This window comes from Pezoporus flaviventris, unplaced genomic scaffold (genome assembly GCF_033815535.1).
Source record: "Pezoporus flaviventris isolate CSIRO_AGI_PZ_B2104156 unplaced genomic scaffold, CSIRO_AGI_Pfla_v1 ptg000013l, whole genome shotgun sequence".
Lineage (NCBI taxonomy): Eukaryota > Metazoa > Chordata > Aves > Psittaciformes > Psittacidae > Pezoporus > Pezoporus flaviventris.
Genome location: NW_026892561.1, coordinates 39,975,689 through 40,003,508, shown reverse-complemented (window position 1 = coordinate 40,003,508; position 27,820 = coordinate 39,975,689). Strand labels below are relative to the sequence as shown.

General features: G+C 35.4%; 1 protein-coding gene across 1 annotated transcript in view; it reads right to left on the bottom strand.

The window, feature by feature from the left end:
• Positions 1-27,820, bottom strand: part of DNER (delta/notch like EGF repeat containing) — a 125,773-nt gene that overhangs the window by 29,142 nt on the left and 68,811 nt on the right. The window contains exons 5-8 of the mRNA XM_061452979.1: positions 21,354-21,499; positions 14,626-14,779; positions 9,209-9,322; positions 196-420 (exon numbers count right to left, since the gene is read on the bottom strand). Coding sequence (XP_061308963.1) covers positions 196-420; positions 9,209-9,322; positions 14,626-14,779; positions 21,354-21,499 — 639 coding nt within the window. The remainder of the gene's footprint in view (positions 1-195; positions 421-9,208; positions 9,323-14,625; positions 14,780-21,353; positions 21,500-27,820) is intronic.

Here is a 27,820-nt window from a genome sequence, read left to right as displayed (position 1 = left end):
ATTTTCAGTGCTCAGTCTACAATTTTTAATTTTCCAAATGGAATATGTAGATTCATAACATTGCTTTAAACAGACAGAACATCTGCTCAAGGTATTTTATAAACCAAAAAGAAAAAAGTAATTTTAAATTATATATGGAATATGCATTTAAAAATACTAGAAGTTTTACAAAACAGATAACTGTTTGGTACAAACCAGGGATACAGAGGCATCTATAGCTGGTTCCAACACTGCGACAAATGCCATGTGCACAAGGATTCAGAGCACAGAAGTCAATAAGCTGAGCACATGTAGGTCCTGTAAATCCAGGACTACAACTGCAGGAGAAGGTAAGTCTGTCTGCATAACAGGTTCCATTGTTCTGGCAGGGAGATGACGCACAAGGGTCTACTTTTTCTTCACACAAGGTTCCTAAAAACCCTAAAAGAAATAAATGGTTTTTATAAGTAAGCATTCTGCTATGCATAAAATTTTAATAACCAAAGCAAGTTAAAAGTCATTGATATAGCTATATTTCTACTTTTTTAGTGCTGTGAAATTGCAAAATTACAGACTTCCTATATATATTAAACTCTAATTTTACCCATTAACATGGTATGATAAAATACCATTTTATCCATTTATACCATTAACACGGTATGATAAAATGCTTCAGGTAGAAACATACTATCATATGATTAAGGCAGTGAATTGCAATAATATATGTTAAATCACACAGTGCTTATCCACTTTACAAAGTACATCTGGCTAGAAAAGCAGAAGAAATTTTCTAAAGATCAGGAACAGGCTTGACTGGAAAAAAAAAGGAAAGCCAAAACTGATCCCTTTGTTTCATTACTGTTAATGTGTATGTTAAGAATAACAACCTCTAAAACAGCGCATGAATTTACTTGAGCTTCAATAATTTAGAAGAGTACCTTTTACTAGAACATCCTTCTCATTAGCAGGAGAGACAATGATTTATTGAAGCAAAAGCATGTGAAAATTAGACCTAAAGAAGAGGATATTCTTGCAAAGGAGGTTTTTTAAATCAGATGCAGAAAAGAATAATATTTGAACAAACAACAGTATACTAACTATAGTTTGTATCTACACATACACATACGTCATATATATATACATAGCAACATGATGTGTAGTTATTGCACCCAAAAGCTAGTCAAGGGAAGTATATTCAAATTCCAGTACTCTTCTAAATAAAAGAGAAAATTGTCCTTTCTATTCAATTCTAATATTTTTTTGATAATTATTTGGTCAACTTGCACAGACCATCAGTTTTCAGGCTTAAAGTTTCCTGGAATATCTTACATTGTAGAACAGTGTTTAACATTACAATACATTAATCACTGTGAATGAGAAATTAGGAGCAAATCAGGCCAGCCTCCACTCAAGAAACAGCAAGCCAGCTTTACCTACACTCTATTAAAGTGTAAACCACAGTGTAAAAGGCAAAGAACAGACTACCTTGCCACTGCTACTCAGAAGACTGTAGCAACATTTCAGACACCAAAGAAAATAGGTAAATGCATTAAAAAGTACTCTAGGATCTGAAAAATATTTAATCGTAAACAGGGAAAAAATAAGTTTATACAATCTACACAAAAAAAAAAACACCAAAACAACCTCAAAGCAAAAAAACCACACAAAATGTGTCTGATGGTGAGAGAAAGGATCAAGATGGAGGAGATGACTCTTCTAGAGCATCCTGCCGATGACTCAGAACATGAAAACCATGACAGGTGACACTTTGAATCAACACTCAATATTGAAATCTTATCCCTGATGGAATGAAGCAAATTTTTGGCCTTATGCATATAGTTTTGCATCTCTACAGTCTCACAGATGGATTAAAAGTACTTTACTAGAACTGAACACCTATATTGTATAAAGCTTATGATGAATACCAAAAGTGAGACGGAATACCACATTCAATACATAGTTCATAGTATCTCATTATCTTTTACTGATTCAGTATATATTTTTGTTCTAAATAACGTCATTCCACATTTCAAGCAAGGTAAAAATCACCAGGAAATAGTTTTCAGTTAATTTTGATAGATATATTACTTTCGGGGCATTTTGATTTTTTTTTAATTTTCTAATTATTCATTATTCACATTCAAGTGAGTTGAATTTTGTTTAACTGTAATTCTAGCACAGTAATCATGGATAGCAAGTCAGAAGTTGACATTTCTGAAAACAAGCACATAAGAAATTCATTAACATTTTAAAGCATAACAAAAAAAAATCCCAAACATTTACTAAGAAATTTGAATTCTATAGTTTGTTCTTTATGATTAATTTGTTGCAAGTTTTTGGCCAGAAAGATCTAGTAAACTGGGCATAATCTCTCAACTTGACTGAGCTCCAAGACTTGAAGAGTGAGGGAGGGCTGAGATAATCAGCCTAAAGACATTAATTTGCCAGCACACAACATAAAAAAAAGGAAGACTGGCAATTCATTTAAAATATCCTGATGGCTTCCTCAAGGAAACACACTCCATGGCACCACAAAAGCTTAGTGAACTACATTAGAAAGAGGGGGAAATTGATATTAAGCAAAGGTGAGTAACACACACAGTGTTTTACAGGGATCTACTCAGAGAATTAACAAAACTAAGTAAAAGATAGAAAGGCCAGAACTACCCTGTGAGCTTCAGACAAAATTAGGAGATTCTTGGGCACTGTTGGCAGCAGGATTTTAGAAGCATCCTCAAAATGTTAAGTCGCGGACAAATGACTTAAAAAGCCACATTTCCCTCATATGTTCATAAAACTTACACCAGAACTATGGATTGAAAAACAAAGAAAAAATAATCCAACTAAAGACCCACCCACCCCCCCCAAAAGAGTAATTAAAAAAAAAAAAAAAAAAAAAAAACACAACAATGAAACAACTCTTGGATTGAATCTTTAAGAGTTTAGTGGTAACTCATTCAGCAGCAGACCAGGAAAGAAAACCAGGTCTGGCAAGGCACAGGCAAAGAATGATCAAGAGCTTTCTGCCCTCTCAATTTTTCTATCTTATAGCTCAGATTGCATTATGGGCTTTATCAGGACCACCTGCACAGCAGTGCTGAAAAGGGAGAGCTTAAAAACAGATACTGTGGAATCTTATATTAGAGGTCCCTCCTGTAGATGATAACTGCACAACCATCAGAAGCTGAAAAGAATGAAAATCCTAAAATCGAGAATCTAATCACAGCAACAGTATGCTAGCATAAATAAAAAATAAATAAAAAATAAAAAAAAATCCTGGACAGATTAAAAGGAATCTCCAAGGACTTTAAACTATTACCAGGAAGAGATCAGCCAATAAGTCCAGTGAAATCTCTGCACTAACTCTGAAACCAGATTAAAAAGGATCAAAGAGATCTGAGGTCACACAATGACATTAATGCTGTTTCACTACAACCTTTGCAATTATTTTTGCTACAAAGAGAAGCTTACTGGCAGATGGCTAATGTTTCAAGTGACAAAGCACTTCAAGAACACAGGCAGGTTTAAAATACACTAAAACATGTTGCCCTTGTGCTATCTTTGACTGCACTGTGAAATGTGTTTAGTTGATTCCGGAAGTTTAAATCTTGTGTACGAGTTAAATATCCAAAAATACTCAAAGCAGCAGCAATTATAAATCTGAATTGATGATCTATTATTCTGGCATTTCTGAATGCACATTTGAATCCATATCAATAAAACTGTTGAAAACAAATAATGCAAATAATAAATTTGAAAATCAAATTCAGAGGTGTATTCATTGACAACAGAATAAAATTCTAAAGGAAAAAAATCCCAACCCTGCATCTGCGTCATTACTGGTGCAAGAGGGACATGACTGAAGTATAAAGACTACTAGTGATTTGAAAGATCTGAATGCAAAGTTTACTAGAGGAATAACACAGGTGAAGAGGAAAGGCAATATTTGTGCTTACACAGTTCAGACCATTTGGCTAGTTGTCAAGAAGAATAAAGTATTAAATCAAGTGATATGTTATATATATAGCTACAGACCTGCTGGCAGTGATAGAAAATTTTTCAGACATAGAAGACCTCTGGATAAAAGTCAATTTTCTCCTCATGGTGGGATTTTAATTACTTGGCTATTGAAAGCAGAAGAGCTATGCATAAATCAAGGAAGTTAAACATTTTCTGAATACAACTGCTTTTTATACATTCTGCAGAGCAACAAACTTGCCTGATTGTTATGTTAAACCTAATTCCAAGAATTACACAAACATGAAAAAAATAAGTCTGTGAATTGCTAGGGCTCAGGATTACAAAACTGTTAAATTCTAAATACAGTGATAAATATTAAAAGAAATGCAGGTAATTTATTATTTTCCCTATAGAAAATTGTTTTGTGAGGAAATGCAAGATATCTGGTAGTATTTCACAAGAATTCTGTAAATGGAAAAAAAACAAAAAAGATACTCATCATAAGGAAACAAGAAATCATTAAAATATAATTGTAAGATTTTGATTAAAATTCACACTAGCTAAGTCTTTACAGGTAAAGATGAACAGAAGTTCAGCCTGTTAAAGCATTAAGAAGTGTGTTAAAAATAAGAGCAATTTGGGAAGATGCCAGGTAAAAACATTAGATTAGCAGAAAGTACCAGAAACTAAACAGCCATAAAAAATTTTAATTAACACCAAAATGTTCTCCAGGTAAATTAAACTCTCTTATGGTAATATGAACAATTCTGCATTCTCTAATGACCAGTAACCTTGGGAATTCTTCCATATGCAACAGCTGTGTGACCTAGTTTCCTGAAATCAAGATAATAAATAGGTTTATTGTATGCAAACCTAAAGATGTTAGAATCACATCTGCAAGATATAATATAGAAAAAAGGCTTTTAGATGAACAACAAAGCTCAGAAAAAGTGAAGACCTTGAAATTTCAACTATTCTTAATCTAGGCAAATAACTTCTATTTCCCAATTAAAATTCATGGTGACAAATGTGCATTTTATAGCTGCTACTGCAAATCAGCACATATGAATCACAACTTAGCATCTTCTGTAGCTGTCAACCTCTTTCAAACCACAGAAACCACAATAAGAACATTCATAAATTTGCCACTTTACAGTATTTGCAGAAATACCTGCAGGTATTCAGGTTTTTTCAGTATGTTGCCTATCTGTCATTCAGTAATGTTACTGTCAATACGGTAGGACATTATACATGGAAGAAAATCAGAGGAGATATGTAAAAAGTGATATGGAGTTTTATGGAATCATTCTGAATATAAATTTCAAATATCTGTGTTCAGGTCAACAGATGTTTACTACATGTAGATATTTAGATTTTCTAGAAATTTCTTTGCATAATCATTTGAAGGTAATGCTTGCTAAATGTATGTTTATTATCATGAAACTTTAAAGGTGATCAAAGATCCCTATCCCATTTTAAGTACAACATCCCAAGCATCCTTTTCACAATAATAGAGACTCAAAATTTTTAACAAATTCTTCAGTCCTTAGTGTTTCTTATGCATCTTCACTATGACTTTGATTATAAAATCCAATTTTCCCTTCAGTAGGGGTGACTCAACAACACTAGATAGCAGTTTATTTTTTGACACATTTTGGACATTAAAATTGACAAGGCATCCCACAGAAAACTGAATCTGCAAGCATAAAGAAATATTCCTTTCTTTCTAAAGGACTCTTAAAAGTGTAAAATTTTCTAAAGACAATTAACTGTTCTTATCTAATCTAGGCTGCTTTTTCAGTGCCTCAGATTTCACCTTCTGTAAGCTATCACATGCTTCTTTCATGAACACATCTCATTTGAAAAAGAAATGGACACTTTCAACATCATTCCTCATTGTCTCCATCGCATTCCTTTATCTGCCGTTTTTTCCTTTTCTGTTTGTGAGATACTTTCCCCATCATCTCTGTCTAACCACATTTGATCGCCAGGAGGATGTTAATCCGGGAAGTTGGAAGCTAGTAACAAAAAAAAAAACAAAAAACAAAAAACAAAACCACAAACAAACAAACAACAACAAAAAAAAAAAAAAACAGGAAGAGGACAATTAAAAGCAAGGGGCTTCCTTTAAAATCCGACTGAGGCAGCAGTGAAATGGATTACTATGACTGCCTCCAGGAAAAAGCAGCAGGTCATAGTAGTGAGTGACTCTACTTTGAAGGACACAGAGGCACCCATCTGTCAGCCTGACCCAGTCTCAAGGGAGATATATTGCCTATGAGGGGTTCGGATGAGGGATGTTGCAGAGAGGCTGCCTGGTCTAGTAAGCCCCACTAACGATTACCCACTTATAGTCTTCCATGTGGGTGCCAGTGATATAGACAGCAGTAACCTGGTAATCATTAAGGACTACAGAGCCCTGCGAGAGGTGGTTAGGGGCTCTAGAGCTCTGATAGTTTTTTCATCAATCCTCCAGGTCAAAGGGGAGGACCTTGAAAAGTCCAGGCAGATTTGGCAGGTTAATAAATGCTTAGAACAGTGGTGCCATAGTCAGGGTCTGGTTATTTAGAACATGCGACTCAATTTGGGAGGCCAAGTCTACTGGAGGCTGGTGGAGCTGGCGGCTTGCCTGACTGGTCAAGAAAGCTTTAAACTAGATGTGTTGGGGGAGGGGGGCATCACTGCATTCTAACACACCCAGTCAGTTGCCAGAACCTATAACAAATGCTTGGAGAGATGCAGAGATATTTCAGGTGCTTCAGCCAATAAGCCGGCTTCAGTTGGAGCTCGGCTTAGATGCCTCTACACAAACGCCCTCAGTATGGGAAACAAGAGGAATTAGAGATGTGTGCATGTTTACCGGGATATGATATTGACATCACGGAAACCTGGTGGGGTGGCTCCTACAACTGAAGTGTTGGAATGGAATGTTACAGGCTCTTTAGAAAAGACAGGCCTGGCAGGCAGGGAGGGGGAGTTGCCCTTTATGTTAGGGATAGGCTGGAGAGTATGGAACTGTGTCTGGGGACAGGTGAGCAGTCCACAGAGAGTTTGTGGGTCAGGGTTAAAGGGGAACAGCAATGGGGGACATTACTGTGAGGATCTGTTGCAAGCCACCCTATCAGGAGGGCTCTAGATGAAGCACAAGCAAGAGGGACTCTTCATTAGGGACTGTAGTGATAGGACAAGGGGTAATGGGTTCAAACTTAAACAGGGGAGGTTTAGGTTAGATCTAAGGAAGAAGTTCTTTACTGTGAGGATGGTGAGGCACTGGAATGGGTTGCCCAGGGAAGTTGTGAATGATCCATCCCTGGCGGTGTTCAAGGCCAGGTTGGACAGAGCCTTGGGTGACATGGTTTAGTGTGTGGTGTCCTTGCCCATGGCAGGGGGGTTGGAACTAGATGACCTTAAGGTCCTTTCCAACCCTAACAATTCTATGATTCTATAACACAGAGATAGTCAAACAGGAATAAAACCAGAAAAGAGAAGCACAAGCAAGTAACCTGGTTCTCCTGCAGTGGGAAAGCTGCTATCAAAAGGAACACTACACATCAAGCAGTGTCCCATCAGATAACATCTACATTACTCTTTTTGTGGAGAACAGCTCTGGAGGGAGATGAAAGGAAGGTTTTTCTCTCCTGTGCTCCAGGCCTCCCACATGGCACGGGGCCTTTGGCACAGTCAGCTAGTGCATTTGCAGGAGCAGCATTGCTGCCCATGACTATATCAGGGCCTACGGGCGAGGAGGAGCTGGCAGCCTGCCCCACTCCCATTCACAGGCTAATTGCAGCTGGCATGAGCTCCCTGAGCATGAGCAGCCTCAACCCCCCACAGTTGTCGAGGCATAAATGCCTTTTAGCAGTGCACTCAAGAGCTATGCTACAAGCACCATGTCCCAGTCAAAGCACCCCAACACACCTGTAGCAGGAGATGGGAGAGGTGACCACCCAGGGACCTCAACCTACCAGTAGCCATGTCCCATGGTCAGCATATCAAATGGCTATAGGAGATAAGTTGAGACACAACCAGCATATTCATTGATAGGTCATCAGGAGCAAGCAATTAAGGTATGGCACACACAGAAACAAATACAGCAGTTCTAAACCAACCAAAAATCCCAGTAGCTATTTTTCCAAAAATCCCAGTAGCTATTTCTCCAAAAATCCCAGTAGCTATTTTTCCAAGCATTTATTACAGGAAAGACCCTTTCCTGCAAAGGATCCTTAAAGATCCTTGAACAGATTTCCTAAGAAAAATGAAAATAAATTATTGACCAAGTCTAACATCTAATAATTTTCTCCTTGATTTTTGCTACTAGTTATAAGGCAAACAATTTTCAAAAGTCTTCCAAACGCAAGACCTGCACTGTTGTCAAAATGTCAGTGTCTGTGTTTCAACACAGCTGTTAAGTGGGTCATTCATTAAGGGATGACACTTCAGAAAAGCAAGGAATCAGCCTAAAGAAATTACAAATAATCTTCAAGTATATGTTACCAGAGCAGTTGTCAAAGACTTGTACCCTTAGTGCATACACAAGGTGCTGTCAGAATAAAAACAACTTCCGCAGATCAAGAACAGAAATATAATTAGTTCAAGGTTCTAATCTTAATTATAAATAACTAATAGAAGGCTTTATAATTGAGAGCTTTCACTCCTGATAATTTTTTTTGTGAGCAATTTAAGCATCTGCCATTTCAGTCAGCAAACTGTTATGAAAGCATGCATTTTAGCATTATGATATCCTCATTTCACACAGAGTGTTTACCAATGAGAATCACTGAAAGGCTTTCATGTAGCGAAATAAGAAGTCCAAGTAGAAAGGAGAATTAATTAAAAATTTGGGTGATTGAAATCATTCCTTCAGTTTTGAATTACTGCTCTTACACACATTTTAGCCAACTGATCCGTATGCAGAACTATGCAAAGGGAGGCATCTTTTTCTCACACATTTACTGGAAAACATAAAAATCAGACCACATCCTGGGTCTCCTATGATTCACCTTTCTCATAGTCCTGGAGGCTGATTTCTACTTTAGAGGTGCCAGAGAATGAGAGAACATTTCTGTGCCACATATACACCGAAACATTAAGCTCCTAACATACTTTATATACTAATTACAATTATAGAGCAATTTCTCATCTCTTTTCCAACTGTGGCCTAAAGCAGAATTTTACAAATATTAAAATATATATAGGTGGAAATTTAGACTAAGCACACCCTGCAAAACACCAGTTTTTATGAGGTATTAGGCAAGTCTTTGTTGTTTACCTTCCGGGCACTGACAACTGAATCCATTGATGTTGGATGAGCAGGTGCCTCCATTTTGGCATGGTTCCTGGACACAATGATCAATCTCTGACTGGCACAGCTCTCCTGTATAACCTACAAAACAGCACAGAACATTCAGAAAATATAGCAAAAAATGAGGCTTTATCACTAAATGGTGATAAAGGTAGGTCATTCAAACAGACCATTACTTTTCTCAGTGTAAAATTAACCAAAGTAAGAAATAGAATCCAGGTCACTCTTCTAATTTCTTATAAAATGAGATTTTTAATTAAATCTTGTACTTCACTGAAGAAACATAAGTAAATAGTGAAAATCTAGAGATTATATCAATTGTATTTTACCAGCAGCAATATTCTGACAGCACAAATATAATGGAGGTTGGTGCTGGGTCCTCATTAGCACCCATATAAAAAAAGAAAAAAAAAAAGTCATTTTTGAATGGATTTCAAACACGTCTTAAATCTAAAGTCAATAATCTTTATCAAGACTTTAAATAAGACTTGACATTATGAATTATTTGTGCATATGCTGAATGACTGTCATTTGCTCCTACTGCTGGGCTTCAAGCAGAGTGTTTATTTTAAGTGGGAACTGTGAAGAACTGCTCAGCACAGTTGCAAACTCTTCCAAATAAGCTCCTTTAAGTTCACAAGCTACAGATTGTGTGTACTGTACTATTTGACCATAAGTTTGCTTTGTTCCATATGTCTGATGTCTCTAACATGTCCCTAAAACAATAAACAAACTTATAAAATACAATCTAAATGATTCAACACTCCAAACAATCTTCTTAACAAATGCTGCACATTGCCCTTTTTAATTGTTATTTACCCCAAAGAAACTATCTTGAATGCATGACTGAAGAAGAAACTACACACTATACACAGAGGCATTTTATTTCTTAAAAGGAACCCTACATAAAATCGTAAATATCTCCCATAGAAGCACGTTTAACACAATGGCTAGTGGTAAAGAACAGTAAGCTATGACTAGGTGACGCTGTTAATACAATCTGTCAGTATAAACAGGTACCTGAGACAAAGACCCCAAAGTAAGATAGAGGACACGACTGAACTCTGCTTATAGGGATGGGGGATTTATTTTGATTAACTAACTATTTTAAGGCAATCAAAATTAACATTTAAGTGTCTTTCAGGCAGCCTAATACCTACACATGTTCAGTTCTACTGATGTCACCATAAAATAGCTCTCAACATAGATTGTTATATTTGGAGTTACTAAAGCACTACAACAGAAAAGGATTTATAAGAGCTTCCTGTATGTGTACCTTACCGCTTTAATATGCTACAGAGAGCTGAATTAGGATCTTATTTTCTGGAATGAAAAACCTGGAAAAAGAAATTGTTGTATGTTGTATCTGTATTAATGCTCATAAAACACCTAAACTAGAGAAAAATAATGAGGTTGAAAATCAGAACTGTGCTCTCATGAGGTAGCTCCTCTGGACCAAATTGAGGCATTTGGAGGGATGTCAGCCTCACTCCAGATATCTAGTGATTTTCTGTAATTGGTCTTGAATTAACAAAAAATTTACTAAAACAGCAATGAAGTATTATAGAAGACTACATCAACTGATTTCTTTCATCTACAGTCTTCATAGTTTTTCAAGTTCTCACATTCGGACGATTAATTTTATGTATCATAACACAGAATTGAATATGCTTAACTCACTAAACATTTTTCTATCTTCAAACTATTACCAAGTTTGTGAAAGCTCAGAATTACCCTGGAATTCAATGTGTATAAAAAGGAATGTTGGCACAGAAACGCAAAAATTATAGTGTTGCTCTGAAGCTTGCTACAAAAACCTGATTTCCTATAATTGTCAGTATAGCTTGTGGGAAAACTCAGTAGAGATAATATTTTATGTCAGCCTTATGAAAAGAAGTATGTCCCATCTTCTTATTATCTCTAGGGCATATTTTGTCCATCTGAAAGAGTATACGATTTGGGAATTTCCTAGCAAATGTGTTGCAAGTGCTACATATTAAAAGGTTCTAAGCAATCAGCATAGTAAGGAAAAAAGCAGTTTTCTGGTGAGTTACACTTTAATAATCATTACACCTATTTGTTTTGTGCTGACATTTATCTTCATAAAGTTTCCTTCTGTCAAGATTTGGTAAACATGATCCTATACACATACAAATGTTTCTGAAATTTTTATATGGAGACATTGTAATTAAACTCTTATTTACCACTTTCTTTAGTATTTTCCATATGCAATGAGTATTTTTTTAGAAATTCATAATTATATGAAATCAGCTAGTTTTTTTCTAGCTATTTTTTATCTGAGGGCACAAATTTGTGGAAAAAAAATATGGGTAGAGCACAAGCCTCAGAAGTTAACAATGATTAAGCCAACATCCAAACAACATTAGGAATCTGTTCTTAAAAAAAAATCAGAAAAATAATTTTAAAAACCTTAAAACTATAACCTAAAAGTAATGTGTGGAGGCAATGGAGCACAGCCTTTCAAATTCCAGAATGCAATACACAAAGTTAACTATGTTTGCCTTACTGAGGATTTACGGAGGGACTTGATCACACTATCATTCAAAGGGAAGCCTTCACACATGGAAACCAAGTAACTTCATTCCATTTATTGTAAGCTTTGTTTTTTACCATAAGAAGTAGGAGGGGGGTTGTAGAAGGAAATATTCAGAACTTTGATATTAGCTTTTTCTCCAGTAGGAGCTAACAATTTTTCTAGAGATGAGGAGAAGAAACTATTATGAAAATAACAAGGCATAAATTATAGAGAAATAGGATTTAAATGGAAATGATAAAAACCAAAGTTAAAAGTAAAGACATCAATGGAAATATATCTCCAAAATATGTAACACAAATACATTTTCTTCTCAAAAATTGTCATGGTCTTAGTCATTGTTCTCTGGCATCTCATGGTATCAGTCTTTCTACAGTTTTGTTCACACTTTCTGAAGCAAGCAAATGAAATGCCTGCCCCTAATAGTGACTACATCTTTAACTTATCAAGAAGCTTTTAAAAATATGGAGAGGCCAAATAAAAAAAAAATTAAAAAATTACTTGATGCACGTATCTGTGATCATAGTAACAACAACAAAAAAAAAAAAAACAACAAAAAAAAAAACCAAACAAACAAACAGAAACCCCCCAAAAAAAAACACAATAGTTCTAGGATTTTATATCATTATACAGATAAAATAAATAACATTTACTTTATTAGGGCACTATAACTTGGAAGCAGGAACTAAGACACATTGGATCTAAGTGTAACAACAATTGATACCTTCAAAGTCTTGTACATAAGTTGGAAGTATATTTATGTTGCTCTGCAAAACTTAACTGTACAGCTTGAAAATGTTCAGTTTTTGTAGTGGAAACACTGTTAGGATTACAATAACCACATCAGAATTATATTAAATATTCCCTGAAAGCTTTTTTTTACACAACTAAATCCAATAAAAAAAATTTATTTCATGGAATTTGAGCAGGGTTTTTTTGCAACCATTTTTTCATTTCTTCTGAGATAGGGAAATTGCAAAAGGAAATTTAGCCTATAGTACTTGATGCAGAACGATTTCCAATATATCTATCTCAATAAAAGCAAACAACAAAAAGGTAACAAATATTTTTTTTCATTTCTAATTGGAAACTACTTGTCACAATCCAAAAGAATTCTGAATCAAACATATTCAACATGACAGTAGTGATAGGAGTTGCTCAAACATTGAAAGTTTGTCTCACTCTGCTTTTTCTCTTCTCATATTTAAATCATTATTCAACTGTATTTACATATCATGTTAAAGTGACAGTTGATCCTTTGGCAAATTTATGAAATAGAACAGAGTACACCTGCATAATAACTTCACATCTTAGTTTCAGAGCAGTATAAATCCAGGTCATTAGAAAAAATATACAGATATAGATCTCTTTCTGACTGCACTTTTGCTAGTGACTTTAAGCAAAGCGAGAAAAAGTGGGAGTTCTAGAAGCAGAAAAAGTATGAACTAAAGCAAACATCTTGGTCTTTGGAGAGATTGTAGAGCCCTTAATAATTTGCCATTGCTGATTTTCTGAACTGCAAAGTTCACAAAACAGTTTGGAGGATAGTATGTGACATCCACATTAAAGCATCATTTGCATCCATGTGCTTACGGCTCAGTCATATTTCAGGCTGGTATTTATATATAATCTAATGCAGCTGGAAGTTTCTCTAGTCTGTACGACATGTGTGAGAGTAAAAAATAAGAATATTTCTATCTTTAAAGGAATATCAGAAAACCCACTCCAGGACCCTGCTTTGGGGCAGAATAAAGTATTGCTACATGTACCTTATATACATATTTCATGCACACAAACACCCACCGAGTGTGAAATCCAGTCAACCATTTAGACATAATCACTAGAAACCTGACCAAATAATTCATTTTTCCACCTGCTTAGCTTCTATAATCTGCAGGTCTTAAGGACTATTCTGGAAGCATCTTCCCCTTTTTTCAGTTTTTCCCTTGTTAAGTTCTCTTTCTCTCTGACCAGTATTACAGATATGAAAGTACAAAGTAATGTTTATAGGAAAGAAAATAAGTTACCTGCTACTGATTCTAATCTTAGCCAACTTTTATTTTTAAATAATATTAGAAAACAGATTGAAATAACTTCAATTATGATAATTGAGTTTTGTTTGCTAAATTTCAGATAGAGTTTTCTGTAATAGCTATTAAGAGTTTTTTTCCATCAGCATGTATCTTTAATTTATCCTCCAGCATATGACCATCATATTTAGTTTAATTTTGATTTCAATTAACATGTCAATATTCACTTAATTGAATTTTTTAAACAAATGTTCTTAAAATAACTTCAGAGAACTCAGACATTTGTTCAGTAATCAAACCCACAAAGTACACAGTTTCATTTATAAATTTTTAAAACATTTTCAGGACTTAAGTTAAATCTGAGGAACAATCCAACAACTGCATAGCTAGGATGAAACTTTCTTCCATTTGAGTGGTGTAACTGAAGAAAAGAGTTTGCTAGTTAGAATGAAAGGATGCTTATTGAAAGTTTAGTTGTAATGTATACTTAAAATCTATATTGAATATTTTAAAAAAGAAAAAAGATTAAGAAAAAGCTGATGTACACTGAATTTTGTTTTTTTCTTCTGAGTAGGTAAAGTTCTATTGTTATGAATAATTCACTCATTAGGCTACGGTTCAGATGTGTGTTTTCAATGTCATTTTTCACAGATGAATCTTCCTTTTAAAAACTACCTTTACACTGTTGCTGTATTTTCCTTCTTTCCTAGTATTTGAAGTTGCAGTTCATTGCTCTGCATAAGAGGTGCATTGAATGATAAAACAAAAATGCATTATTCAAAGGGTAATACAAAACCTACCAGCCAGGCAGGTGCAGGTGAAATTATTCCTGTCATGTTTCTGTGCTACATCAGTGCAGGTTGCGTTGTTCTGACAGGGCTGGCTATGACAAGCATCAAATTCTTCACACAGGGAACCCCGATACTCATCCTCACATTCACAGTAAAAGGTTGCCTAAAACCAAACAGAATTTGCACTTTACAATAAATTTTCAAATACTATATTTTCATTGAGTACTCCACTAACGAAGATAGGGCTTCATTTCTTGCTCATAACAAGAGTTGCTGCCATAAACACATCAACTGCACAAAGTTGCTTTATGAAATCCTAAACCTGCACCAATTCTTCAGCTAAAATCTGTAATCATGCCAAGTAATTTCATCTAGACAAGGAGGCTGAGATCAGATCCATCATGTCGAAATCACTATACATTTTTTCTTCCAGAAATTACACCTACAGAGAGGAATAACTGTCAGAATAAGTAACACACAACTTTTTCCTGCAACAACATCCTACTACAAAGGTGCACTCTTTATGCATCTTCGTGCCTGTGAAGGGCAGAGCTGAGGTCTCAGAGGCTCACTTCAGTGGTACTTCAGTAGTGACACATCCTTCAATTCTGTTAAAACAGGTCTTCTTCTGAACGTACTTGTTACTTTTTCCAAATCCTGTTACTTAATAAAAGATCAAAAGCATTACACACATGTTAAAAATTTAAAATACTTGTAGTAGGCATGATAGGGCACATCTTTGTGAACAATAAGATAATTAAAATTAGATTTAAATATTCTTTAGAACACAAAGAAATCTCAAGGAATCAAAGCAAGGAAAGCTCTCTCATCTGTAGCATACATTCAATCAAACCCTACTATTTTTGTTCATCAGACACTAGATGGCAATATCACTTATTCTCATACATTTCAAAGCCAAATCACTGTGGCTGAAATGAAGCTGTCCCATGCACAAATGTCACGCAAAGTACAGAATGTGCATGGAACTAGAAACAAAGAGACTGGATTAGTATTTTATCTTCTATTTTTACTTGTGTTTACTTCATCATCTGTGACCTAAGTAGAAAATAATCTTCATGCAAATTAAAAAAACTTTATTCAGTAAAATCTGGACTTGGTTCTTCCTTACAAATATTACACTGGTAGTGTTTAAACAAGGATTAATACTATATAGCTCCAAAACTCAAATCATGGGCATGTTAATTATCAGGAGTGCTGGAAGTTCTTGCTAAGTGCAGTCTATACATTTTCTGGTATTACCCAAGCCTTTTCATAAACCAGCTCTGAGTATCTCACACATTAGCAATGACAGGCTTCCACATAAGGCTGTAGTTTAACAGAAAGGAAAGAGAGGCAAGCAAAACAGTCAAAATTATTAAAAACACATAGAACAGTAACTTAGTCTGAAGAGAATTCACAAGAGCTACATAGGAAAGGGGCTAACAGAGTGAAAGAGATGATCACTTTTAAGTAAGCAATTAGTCAAATGCACAGTAAGTATTTCCACATTTCCATATAGTATTAGTGGGAAACACATCATCACAGGGATCACTTTGGTCCTCCAAAATTAGTGTTGTCAACATCTCATGTCACTGGCATCGTGCAATACCATTGTGCATATATAGGATCAGGACCCAGGCTGAGTCAGAACAGAGCTGCATCCTTTGCACCTGTTCTAACTCTTACTGATACTAAATATTGACTTAAAGTGCTTGTTATTGTTGATGGAATGGAGTGTTGAGTTTAGACTTAATACAAAATGAAGGTTGCTGCCTGTTTAAATAACTCACCTGTTCTGGATGAACAAAGTGAAATACCATACTAGGCAAAAAAATGGCATTTTTTCTTAAAATTTACATGAGTCGAGCATCTGGAAAGATACAGGCACTGCACATAGACTCTGTGCCATTCAAAGAGATCAGATCCTTGATCTCATTTAAATGGGTTACTGGAAATGAGAACAGGCTTACCTACATCTATCTGAAGCTTAAGACATTCCTAAGCAAGAGATCCAAGAAATATATCAAAGTTAACTGCCTGAACAGAGAGGTACCATGTTTATTAGGTAGGTTCAGGTTCACAGTTGCTGCATGCTAGATCCAAGATGCAAAGTACATCATCAACTGAACCATTCATTGGAGAGGAAGGGAATGTCTGTACTGTTCACAGACACAAACAGCATGGCTCTGCCTGTACTAAAATCTCATTTCAAAGTAATGGAAGCTGATTATTATAAGTATTAATTTGTTTAAACAGTGCAACAGTCAGTCATTGCCTAAACAATATCAATGAAATAGGAATTTACAAAAAGCTCAGATAATATTGATATCTAGGAGTACGATATAGAGATCTTCACACATGAAGTGTAGTTAAAAAAATGGGTTTTGAAAGCAGCAAATAAAAGCATTGTAACACTTCAGACTGAAATGTCTAATGACAGACAACAGTTCTGAGCTTTAGACAAGCAATTCTGTAAAGGAGATTTGATGTCATCTTTGCTTTTCACAAATTACACTATTAATTTTTAACCTGAACAGATGGCATGTACTGGCATATTTGAGGAAAACTAAGTTAAGAAGCAGCTACACACTAGCATAATGTTAGTATTTAAGTCACTAACTAAGAATTCCAAAACAAGCTACTATCACTAGATTGTTCATCTGGGTATTTTATTTGATTATGGGAGTGCAAATCTACCGTATGTAATTTTAGGTGGCAATAAAATACATTCTTTAAAATAATTTGCTATTATCCAGTCTGCAATTATCATATGACAATTATAGTTGGAATATAGTACTTTTTTCCTATTTTAGGTAAGCCTAGTAATAAAGTGCTTATAAGATTTTAAACTTCAGACTAGAGATACTATAAATGCCATTTATAGTATAGATGCCATTTATATATTTTTAACTATAGTAAAGAAGCTGTTAAGATGACCAGGACAAAATGAATGCCTACTCTTCCTCTTGCTGAGAAAGAGTTTCAGTATTCATTGCAACTCACAGTGAGCTGCTATAATATTTGAGTAAAACATTGCTGTATGACGGTTATATATTCCGTATTTAGAAATATATTCTATTTAGGAAACTAAGTCCATATGTAGGAGAACACGCCTTTAGATATAAAGGGGGCTCTTTTATAATTGGCCTTTCTACAAATATAGTTAAGTGGATCTAACCCAAAGCTTCTAACCCATACAGGTGGCATGGAAATCATTGCTATTCGGTTCAATACATTATTTCTCAGTGCAGGCAGAGGCCAGTTATTTTTGTGTAAATCTCAAGGGTTCTAAATCAAGCAATAACATTTCGCATATACACAGTCAGCTCTTTGGGAGAACCAAAGTTATGGAACAGAGCAATTTGTGAACTAAATCGCTTTATCCCCATATGTCAGCAAAATTGCGGCACTTAAATCCAATAGATGGCCAAAGTTCTCTTTAAAATTCTACATGGAATTAGAAAATGACACCAAACAAATCTCTTTTGGTTAATACCAAAATTTTTCTCTTCCATTCACAGCAAACTGGTTTGAGGACAACTTATTCTGGTGTAAAGCTGAGTACATGAATGTGAAAGTGGCATTTATATTTGGATCATGCCAAGACCAGTATTATCCTTCTGACACATTAACACTTCCATTGTGGAAGAATGGCAAGCATGGCAGCAAAGCAGAGGTACAAACTTTGCACATAGGAAGGAAAAGGCATCACTTTGACTGAACATCACTTCACAGAACTTTGTTCAAAATACTCCTTTCGAAAGTAACAATAACCGAAAATAATTCCGCCATTAAAAGCTTTCCTATCCATATTCACAATCCATAAAAAGCACTAGCTGAGTAGAAGCTAAGTTATGTATAAGTAATAAACGAATAAAATCTGGATGAGACTTCCAAGTTAGACCAGAATTTGTTTATAGTTTTATGCAGTCTGTAGATGACAGTATGCCACTGCACTTATATCACTGCAGATTGTTAATCACATTTAACTTTCCCATTAAGCAGACGTGCTACTACATTCTTTTACATTAAACTAGATTTCGAATGAAATTATGAAGTACATAAAACCACAAAGACAATGATTAATCTTCTTGGCACTGGAAGCAATCACTACAGCCAGCAGAGCTCTTAGTTTGTTCATCGTATTAGGCCTTTTATGCATTCTTCTAAGGAATTCCTCTGCAATCTGCAAGACTAGATTGTGCAAAACAGAATGAATTATAGACAAAAACAAACAGCAAATCACAAAGGGCATGTTGTAAACCTAGAGAAGATTAGTGTTTCAATTCTACAAAAAGAAGTGCAGAAGATGCAACTTGCAGGAAACTGACACAGAAGTCAGTACATGTCATTTTGGCAGTTGTTTGCTCCATCATTAGGGAAATCATCAAGATATTTTAGAGCATATCGTACCTAAGATGAATTGAACAATAGCAAAATATCCTGCTTAATGAATTATGCACCTTCTATTTTGACCTACGTGGCTTATGCTGGGCCTGAATCAGTTTTATTCTCCCTGGAGCAGGAAACTGGACATAAATTATGTATATTTCAGAAAACTGTATCAGAGATTTTAGTGAGCTACTCCAGCCCAGCAGGCTACCTCAAACCACTGTTTGAGGATCACTGGTATGTTTTCCTCATTTGTTCAAGTTCTAGAAAATTCAGGAGCAGTTTGTGACAGTGAAAATAAATTATATTTCAGAGGTTTTGTTTGAAGATAAGAGATATTATTATTATTAGAATCCTAATTCTAGTTCTCTGACTACTATGAATTGGTAGATGCTTTTTCATAATCAGATTTCAGCATTATTTCTATGTTCCACATTTTCAGCCACAGGGGTGTCAGCCAACTGCAACCTAGTGCATGCTACATCAAAAACACCACTTAATAAATTTTTCTCTTATCACTCTTAGGTTCAAAGAAAACATAGGTGGAAAAGTATGAAAATCCTTCAATCTCTTTCTTTTTTTTTTTTCAGGGAAAGCAACACACTTACCTGTGCGTAAGGGCAATTCTTTTATCAGCTCTAGTTTTAACACATAAAATGTATTAAATGTGACTCCGATGACAAGAGTACAGGTGAGGACATAGAGGTCCTGATTTCTTTCCTGTATTTTTGAGTGACACACTAGCTCCTCTTTCTTGCCATGAAGCAAATTGTCTTCCTTTTCAAAAGTGTATTTTATTTTACTTGCCATGTCACAAAGATTTGCAAAACATGGATAATTCTTAAAGGCTATATATGCATTTTCATTAATACAGAAAATTTTTCTGTATTCCCTTCCCTGCATAGATACAGGAAGTAATTTACTGTTATTTGTGAGATATGACATGCAATAAGAGAAAGCAATTAAATTCATGAAAATGGACAAATACCACAAAAACATAGAAAACAACTATTTATGAAAGGCTTTAACTCTTATCTGAGAAAAAAATGGAAAAATGAGATGTTTTGATAGGCTGTTATATACAGTAAATTTGAATGCGAGTAAACATAAACCAAATTCAAGATAATGAATTTGTAAACTAAAATTGTGAAATATATTAAAGCAGAAAAACTAAACTGAAATAAGACATTATATCTGAATTAGTGGTTGGTTTGGGTACCAGCCAGCTGGTATGGTAGAGTAGCACTTCTAAACACATCTTGCAATAATTGTGTTCACACATTACCTCAAGCATTTTAAATTTTCATTTTTGAGAAATTAGATGCTTAATTATTCCAGCTGTTAGCACTACCATGCATATATAGATTACAATAGCAGTTTTATTATTATTGTTCAAAAGGTCATTTTTCTATCGAACATGTTTATTGAGAATTTAAATCAGAAATTGGTAGCAGATGAACTAACAGTGAATTCCCTAAATATGCCAAATTTTCTGTGCTAACGGCAGGCTCACAGCTGTTAATATTTACTCAACAGTTACTATTGCTTTTATCTCCCGAATGAATATTAATAAAACCAAAGATTAACTGTGCATATTTGGGCTGTAAATTACTTTTAATCCATTAAATAAAACAACACATATAGAAAGTAACAAGAGAATACAGGATCTTATTCACAGAAGGCCAGACTGGTTCTGTAAAAGCAGTAATACAGGCTGCAGATCCGACACGTTTGGTTGTTGTGTTTTCATGTTACTAGACAGCACAAAAATATCACAGTGGCCAGTGGAGTTTTCGTCACTATTGCAATCTCTCAGCGTAGTATCTTGTAAAGGAGAAAACCGCACAGGAAGACTTCCAAACATTACCAAATTACTCCATTTTGTTTCCAAGTGAGAAGTTATTGAGACACGGAGAGATAAATACTAGATTAAATCAGACCTAAAACTGAAAGAAGTTTGAAGACTGAACAAACCGGAACACACTGTTCTGAAGACTGAAGATCCCAATTGCCCACCATCTCATAAAGATGCTCTTCCTCTCATAAAGAAAATATTCTCCTATAGTGACAGTAAGATGCAGTAGACATTACCTTATACCTGATTTGAATAATTGTTTTTATTGCCAGGGTATGAATCTTTTTATCTCATCTTAGTTATTTTCTTGCTTTAAGTGCTTGAGTTTTAGGAATAACAAATAAATATACTGTTATCATTTAGTAACATCTGTGAGATTTAGAAGCCTGTTACACAGCAGCAAGGCATGCACACACTCAGAGGACCAAGAAAAACTTACATTGCGTTTATATTATTATGGGATTTCCACACTACATGAAATTCACCTTACCTCATCTGGTTTGGTGATACATTTTCCTTTCCCCGAACACTGGAAGTAATCTGAATGGCTTCCCACAGGCATGCAGGTACTGACTTTCACTATCACAGTCAAGCGTAGAGCCACAATGCACTTAGTAACTGAATCATTCAGGAAACCTTACAAATAAATAAATAAATAAATAAATAAATAAATAAACCTTACTATAGAAGAAAATACACCAGCATATATTACTGCTGTACCACTGGACAAACAAATAAAACTGAATTGAAAGAATCTGGCAACTAAGAACAACATTGCTCATGTTTCATACACATCTAAATTTAATGCATGTAAATAAAAACAAGAATATAGTTTGGAAACAAGCACTCATCATATTGATTAACAAAGGGAGGCAGGCTGGTGAAATAGATCTACGTCCAAATCTCTAATTTAGTGTCTTTTTTCAGGTCCCAAATAAGCAAATGCTTTTGCTTGCAGCTTTCTGGTAAGTTAAAATATAGTTCTTTAAGGCTTTTAATGACAGGCAATATCAAAATCAAATTCAGTAGAGAAAATGTTTAAATGAATTTTCTAAATGTTATGTCAGAGCTAAAAAGCACACAGATCACAAACTGCATTACATGGGTAACAGATGGCTGTATTTTTATGAAGTTTGCAAGAACATATATACACAGCTTGACAGCATTTCTTTTTATGCTTGCAATACAAGTACTATTGAATGTCTGATCTGATTATTCTATAAGGTGATATACCAGGTATAGACAAAACATGAAAATGAGAACATTTGACAAGGAAGAGGAAAATCCATTAATCTCTGGCTAGCACTTCAAATTGCATGGAATTCAAATATAGTTGGTTAGAAGATATTAAAACACACTGGAGCATAATGACATCCCTATTGCCCATATTTCTAACAGATATACCTAGAAAATAAAATAAAAGCCATCATAATAGATAAAATAAGGTACATACAAAGCCCATGACATACACAATTAAGTCAGAGTTCAAATCAAAATACATATACTGCTCCTATACTTCACTTGTGCTCAAACTGCATTGTTCCACCCAGGTTACAGCCCTTCCATGTGTGGCATCAGTTGGCTGTTTTGTTCTAGAGGCTTGTAGCAGAATAAATGTGCTGTGACATAAAAATTGTGGGTTTGATATAGTGCATATACTGTATGCAGAATATATTCATTGGAAAAAAAAACCCTCAACAAACAAACAACAGAACAAAGATTGTTCCATAAATGGTCAAACTTTGATTTAACTTCACTTTTCTTAATGTGGATAGACTCCTAAGTGTCTAAGGCCGTTTCTAATATCAGAATGGGAAGTTACAGACACAGAACCATTGTAGGATCATACTTTTCTTATAGAAATTAAGAGAGAGAATTTAGTTAAAAATTGATGTTTTTGGTTTTTTTTTAAAATCTAAATATCTTTAATTTTAAAAATAATGACAGTAAATAGATGCAGGAATGAACGACATAGAAAGTTTTCTCTAATATTTTTCACTTTGAATTCTAGAATCCATTTATAGCCTAAACCTCAAAAGAAGTTCAAAGATGCAATGTAGCTTCCTGCATTATAGACTGGAAATAGCAATACTTGAATACTTACATAGTCAAGCAGAAAAAAAATTAGTATGAGATAATATTTATAATGAACAGTAATAAACCTAAGTTTCATGAAACTCTCTGAATTTCAGATGAATTCTCTTTCCAGAACAGCTGCTAAACATTACTCTGATTTGGCATATCAGAGTGTCAAGCATGACTAATTTTACAAATTCCATTAAGAAAATCATATAGAAGACTTCCATTCTTTGTTCCTTAATTTTAGGTTTCACTTTTTAAATCCTGCATCTTTCCAACAAATAGCGGTCTATGCTAGAAACAATGATCCCTAAACCATATCTTCAAAGCAGGAAAACCTCATGTCCAGTATAGATGTCATCAGCTTGAATATTGCCTCCACAAGCTAGCTAAGTATTCTAAAAGATCAGATTAAAAATATATATATACATGTACTGGGTATCATTCCAAATGTCTAATGGTCTGTTTTGGCTAGCAAACATTGCTGTAATCTGCTGACCTCTTCAATGCAAGCCAATTTATTCTGGCCTTAATACACACCCCATTTTTAACCATCTGTTCAAAGATGCAGCCAGAACTATTTCCTTTAACAATTGAACGAGATTGTCACTGGCAACCATGCAATTATATGTGGATGCTTGAAAGAATGTGGTATTTAGAAAATGTCTTTGGGTTCACATTTGCTTGTCTGAAGCAGATTGTTACATATTCCTCAGGACAGTTCCCTAAAGGAATATTAAATCAACCTGCTTTGTACTTTCAATCTTGTTACTATTTTGGAATCAAAAGCCCTTAGGCAAAACACTGGAAAAAAAATCATTATTCACATTGGAATGCCACATATTTTCCTGCAATTCCTAATTATTTTGCCTAATTTCCAAAGACAAGAAAAATAAAAACATGGCTATTTATTTTCACTCTATAGAAGTTGCATACAACTTTCTGAGATCTCCAGCTTTTAAGGCTAGAACGAGCTTGACTAATCACCTATATATAGCATCCTGCTTAACTCGGGTCACAGCATTTCAATTAATTCCGTCTTCAATTCTCATAACAGCAACTGAACTAAAGTGAGTTTTAAGTTCTATTTTTAACTTCCAGGTAAGAGAATAATTTCAGAAGCATTCTTACAGCTCCCTTCGTCTAAGGTCTGGGGAGAAACATTACAGCTGTTTATACCAGAAAGTAATTTTGTTCAGTTTAATCTGCCTGGTTTTCTAGAGCTAGTTAAAACATAATGACATCAGAGTATTTTAAGCTGAAGAATTGAGGATAGGGCTATTTATAGTAACGCTACGGAAACAATTTTAAAGCCTAATAAATCATAATATGATCTGAGAAGTCATTTGGATTGCAGAGGAGGCATTTTTGAGCTTTGTGCACACACATTTGATAGCCTGAGAAATGCCTGCATGATTTCATTGCCAATATGCTTGGTAACATAAACTGCAGCTCATTCCACTCTGGTAGTTTCACCTGCTTACACCTAGGAGCACAAAGTACATATGCTCCTGTTTCTCTCACATTAAGAATGAAAAATAAGGAATAAAGTCAAAATAAAAGGTGACAGGTGTCATCATGTCTAGGGGCATTCAGCAAGGTCATATCATGCCATTAGATTACCACTACTCAAACATTCATTGATTAATTGTAGATTTTCTAGGATACAAAAACTTATTTGCTTCCTTTGCAATTCCCATTTCTGAACAATACCTTCTTTCTATGCACAGCAGGCTGAGGTCAGCAAGCTGGTCCATGGTAGACTGCCAAAATAAGGAAGAGGAGCTAATAGGCCACCAACTCTGAACATTATCTGATTGCATATTATGTTAATGGAAGACACAAATTGAAGCCAGCACTCGGTATGCACCCAATGCTATTACACACTCTTGCCCACTGCAATTGGCTCAAGAGTATTCTTCAGAGTGACTGTATGTATTCCAACGTATATTCATCTATGGTTGAAACAATCCTATGAGGGTGGTGAGGTACTGGAACACATTGCTCAGAGAAGCTGTGGATGCTCCATCCCTGGAAGTGTTCAAGACCAGACTGGACAGGGGTTTGAGCAACCTGGTCTGATGGAAGGTGTCCCTGCCTGTGGCAGGACATTTTACTGTATGTAAAATCATACAATGGAACTGTATGACTTTAAGTTTCCTTCCAATCTGTCCTGGGTTCAGCAGTAGCAGCCATTTTTCTCCTCCTTAGTAGCTGGTGCAGTGCTGTGTTTTCAACTTCAGTCTGAGAAAACTGCTGACAACACAGAAATGTTTTAGTTGTTGCTAACTAATGCTTATGCCAATCAAGGACTTTTCAGTCTCTCATGCTCTGCCAGTGAGGAGGGGCACAAGAAGCCAGGAAGGAGCAGAGATAGGACACCTGACTCAAACTAGCCAAAGGGATATCCAATACCACAGTATGTCATGCCCAGTATCTAAACTGGGGGGAGTTACCCAGAAGGGACTGATCACTGCTCAGGTCAGGCTGGGTATCAGTGGGCAGGTGGTGAGCAATCGTATTGTGCATCAGTTATGTTTATTGTTGGGTTTTTTCCCCTTCCCTTTCTAAGTTTTATATTCTCTCCCCTTGTTATTTCCTTTATCATTATTGTTAGTAGTAGTTTTGTATTATTCTTTAGTTACTGGACTGTTCTTATCTCAACCTGTGGGGTTTACATTCTTTCAGTTCTCCTTCCCATTCTGCCAGAAGCAAGGGGGAAGAAAGAGGAAAGTGGTAGAACAGCTGCATGGTTCTGAGTTACCAGCTGGATTTAAACTATGACACAACCCAAACCATTTTATGATTCTGTATTTTTACAGCAGAAATACAGTAACGGCTCTCTACATTAAAGTTCCAGTTTATAAAAAATATAGCTCTATGAGTCCTCCTAAAGGTTTCTTAGATGAGAGGGTATGACTGCCAAGGCGGTTGGACACTCACAATGAAGCATCAGTCCCCAAGTTCTCAACTTATTTTTAGCCTGGTTTCCCAAGGAAATGAGACAGCAGTGAGATGTCTACCAGTTTCCATCTGTTCTGTTTTCCTTTCTTAACACTTTCCCACACCAAAAGCTTTTGGGGTCAGTAGCCAACTTCAACATCTTGCAAAGCAGTGGAGTTTTCAAAGACACTATGTGCCTACAGCTTCCCTGGGCTGGATACAGCCTTAGCACTACGGGCATTTCTAAGTCAAAGTGGGCAGGAAAAGACTAAGGTCCCCAGAACAAGGTTGTCACATTTCTCCACTCCATTCCTGGTGTACAGTACTTATTCACAATTTGGAAAAAGGGAAATTGGCATACATACAGTTGTAAGAAAAACAGTATCGGTCCTTCAGGAGCAAAGCGGTGGTATTGGGTGTGCCTGCACCACATCATCAGTTCATGTCATGTAGTAACATAATGAAGCTATAATACTTCTAGACCTGATTTCAGCTTCTAGAAACAATATGGCTGCTGTCAGAACATATTGAACCATAGTTTAGAAGCCTTAGTGATGCAGAATAGAAGCTACATAAGTACATCTGCTAGCTCATCCACAGATAATGGAAAGTTACAGAATTAACCTAAAGTGTAAGAGATCAAAGAGGAATTTGCTGTTTGACCACACCTCTCACACCACAGGAGAAAATGTTATCCAGCAGGTTAAATAGGAGTGATCAATATGCTCAACCTTTTCTTTTGTGGCCATTGAAATTTGCAGGCATAAGAATAATTTAAAGAAAGGAAGCTGGGGGAAGGGGATTGATTGCAGTACTCTACAAAAAAACTACAAAGGGAAGGAGATGTAAATTCTAGTCCTTCCTCCTAAAATTTTATGTCCAAATTTTATTCAAAGATTATTCATGTCCATAAGACTTACAGTATCCATATATCATATGATATAGCTAACATTCAAGACTATGAAGCCCACCATAGAAGTCTATACTAATCACTGCCATGCTTAAGTACCTTTTTGGATCTAGGCATGAAGCAGTAAATTCAATTTAACTTGCAAACCAATTTCATTCTCTTATGGCATTGTGCATCACAATCTCAAATAGTAGTTATTCATCTAGCAAATCCAGGAGGGCTCAGTGCTTCTTACTCATTCATGGAAGCGATGTTCAGCTCATTTTAGAGACCTAACAAATGAAAAAGCGTAACAAGATGTCCTCATGATAACACTTGATTGTGAAAATTTACCTTTACATGTTGAAATATTGTGAATTGATTCACAAATAACACAGTCATTTATCTTTTTTTTTCCATGACTCTAATGGTCAAGGTCATTAAGGCCTATCAATACTCTCAGGGCACTGACACTAACACTGTTCTACAGATTCTGAAAAAATGGGTCAGGAATCCTTTCCTAGTTTGCCTTAGGATTATTTTCATACATAAGCATAAAACAGTAAGTGAGAAACAGGTAGTCGATGACATTAGCAATCTCTGATGCAGTGCTTCTGTGCCATCAGTGCCTTAGGATATTTGCACAGAACATCTGAGATCACTCTGTAATGATACTGCTAGGCAACATAGCATCTGGGAATACAAAAATACAGCTGCAATCACAAAACTGCTATTTTGCTCAGAAATAGCATTTTTGGTAAGTGGTACAGCTCTCCCAAATTTTATACAGATCAGAATGCTTACTGTGCTTTGTCACAGAAGCCTTGGTCAGATACTACTTTTGAAAGTAGATACAGATTTTAGTGAGAATCAGTTCAAGAACTGTTTGAAATACTTTATTTTTCAAAAATTTGAATGAAACAGCAATTCAAATAGTTTTTTGTTGTGCTGGAAAGTGACTGTAAAACTTCTCTTGTATTTTTTTTTTCTTCTCCAAACTGATGTCATAGTCACATTCAGTTTAAAAATAGATATACTTGCTTCTT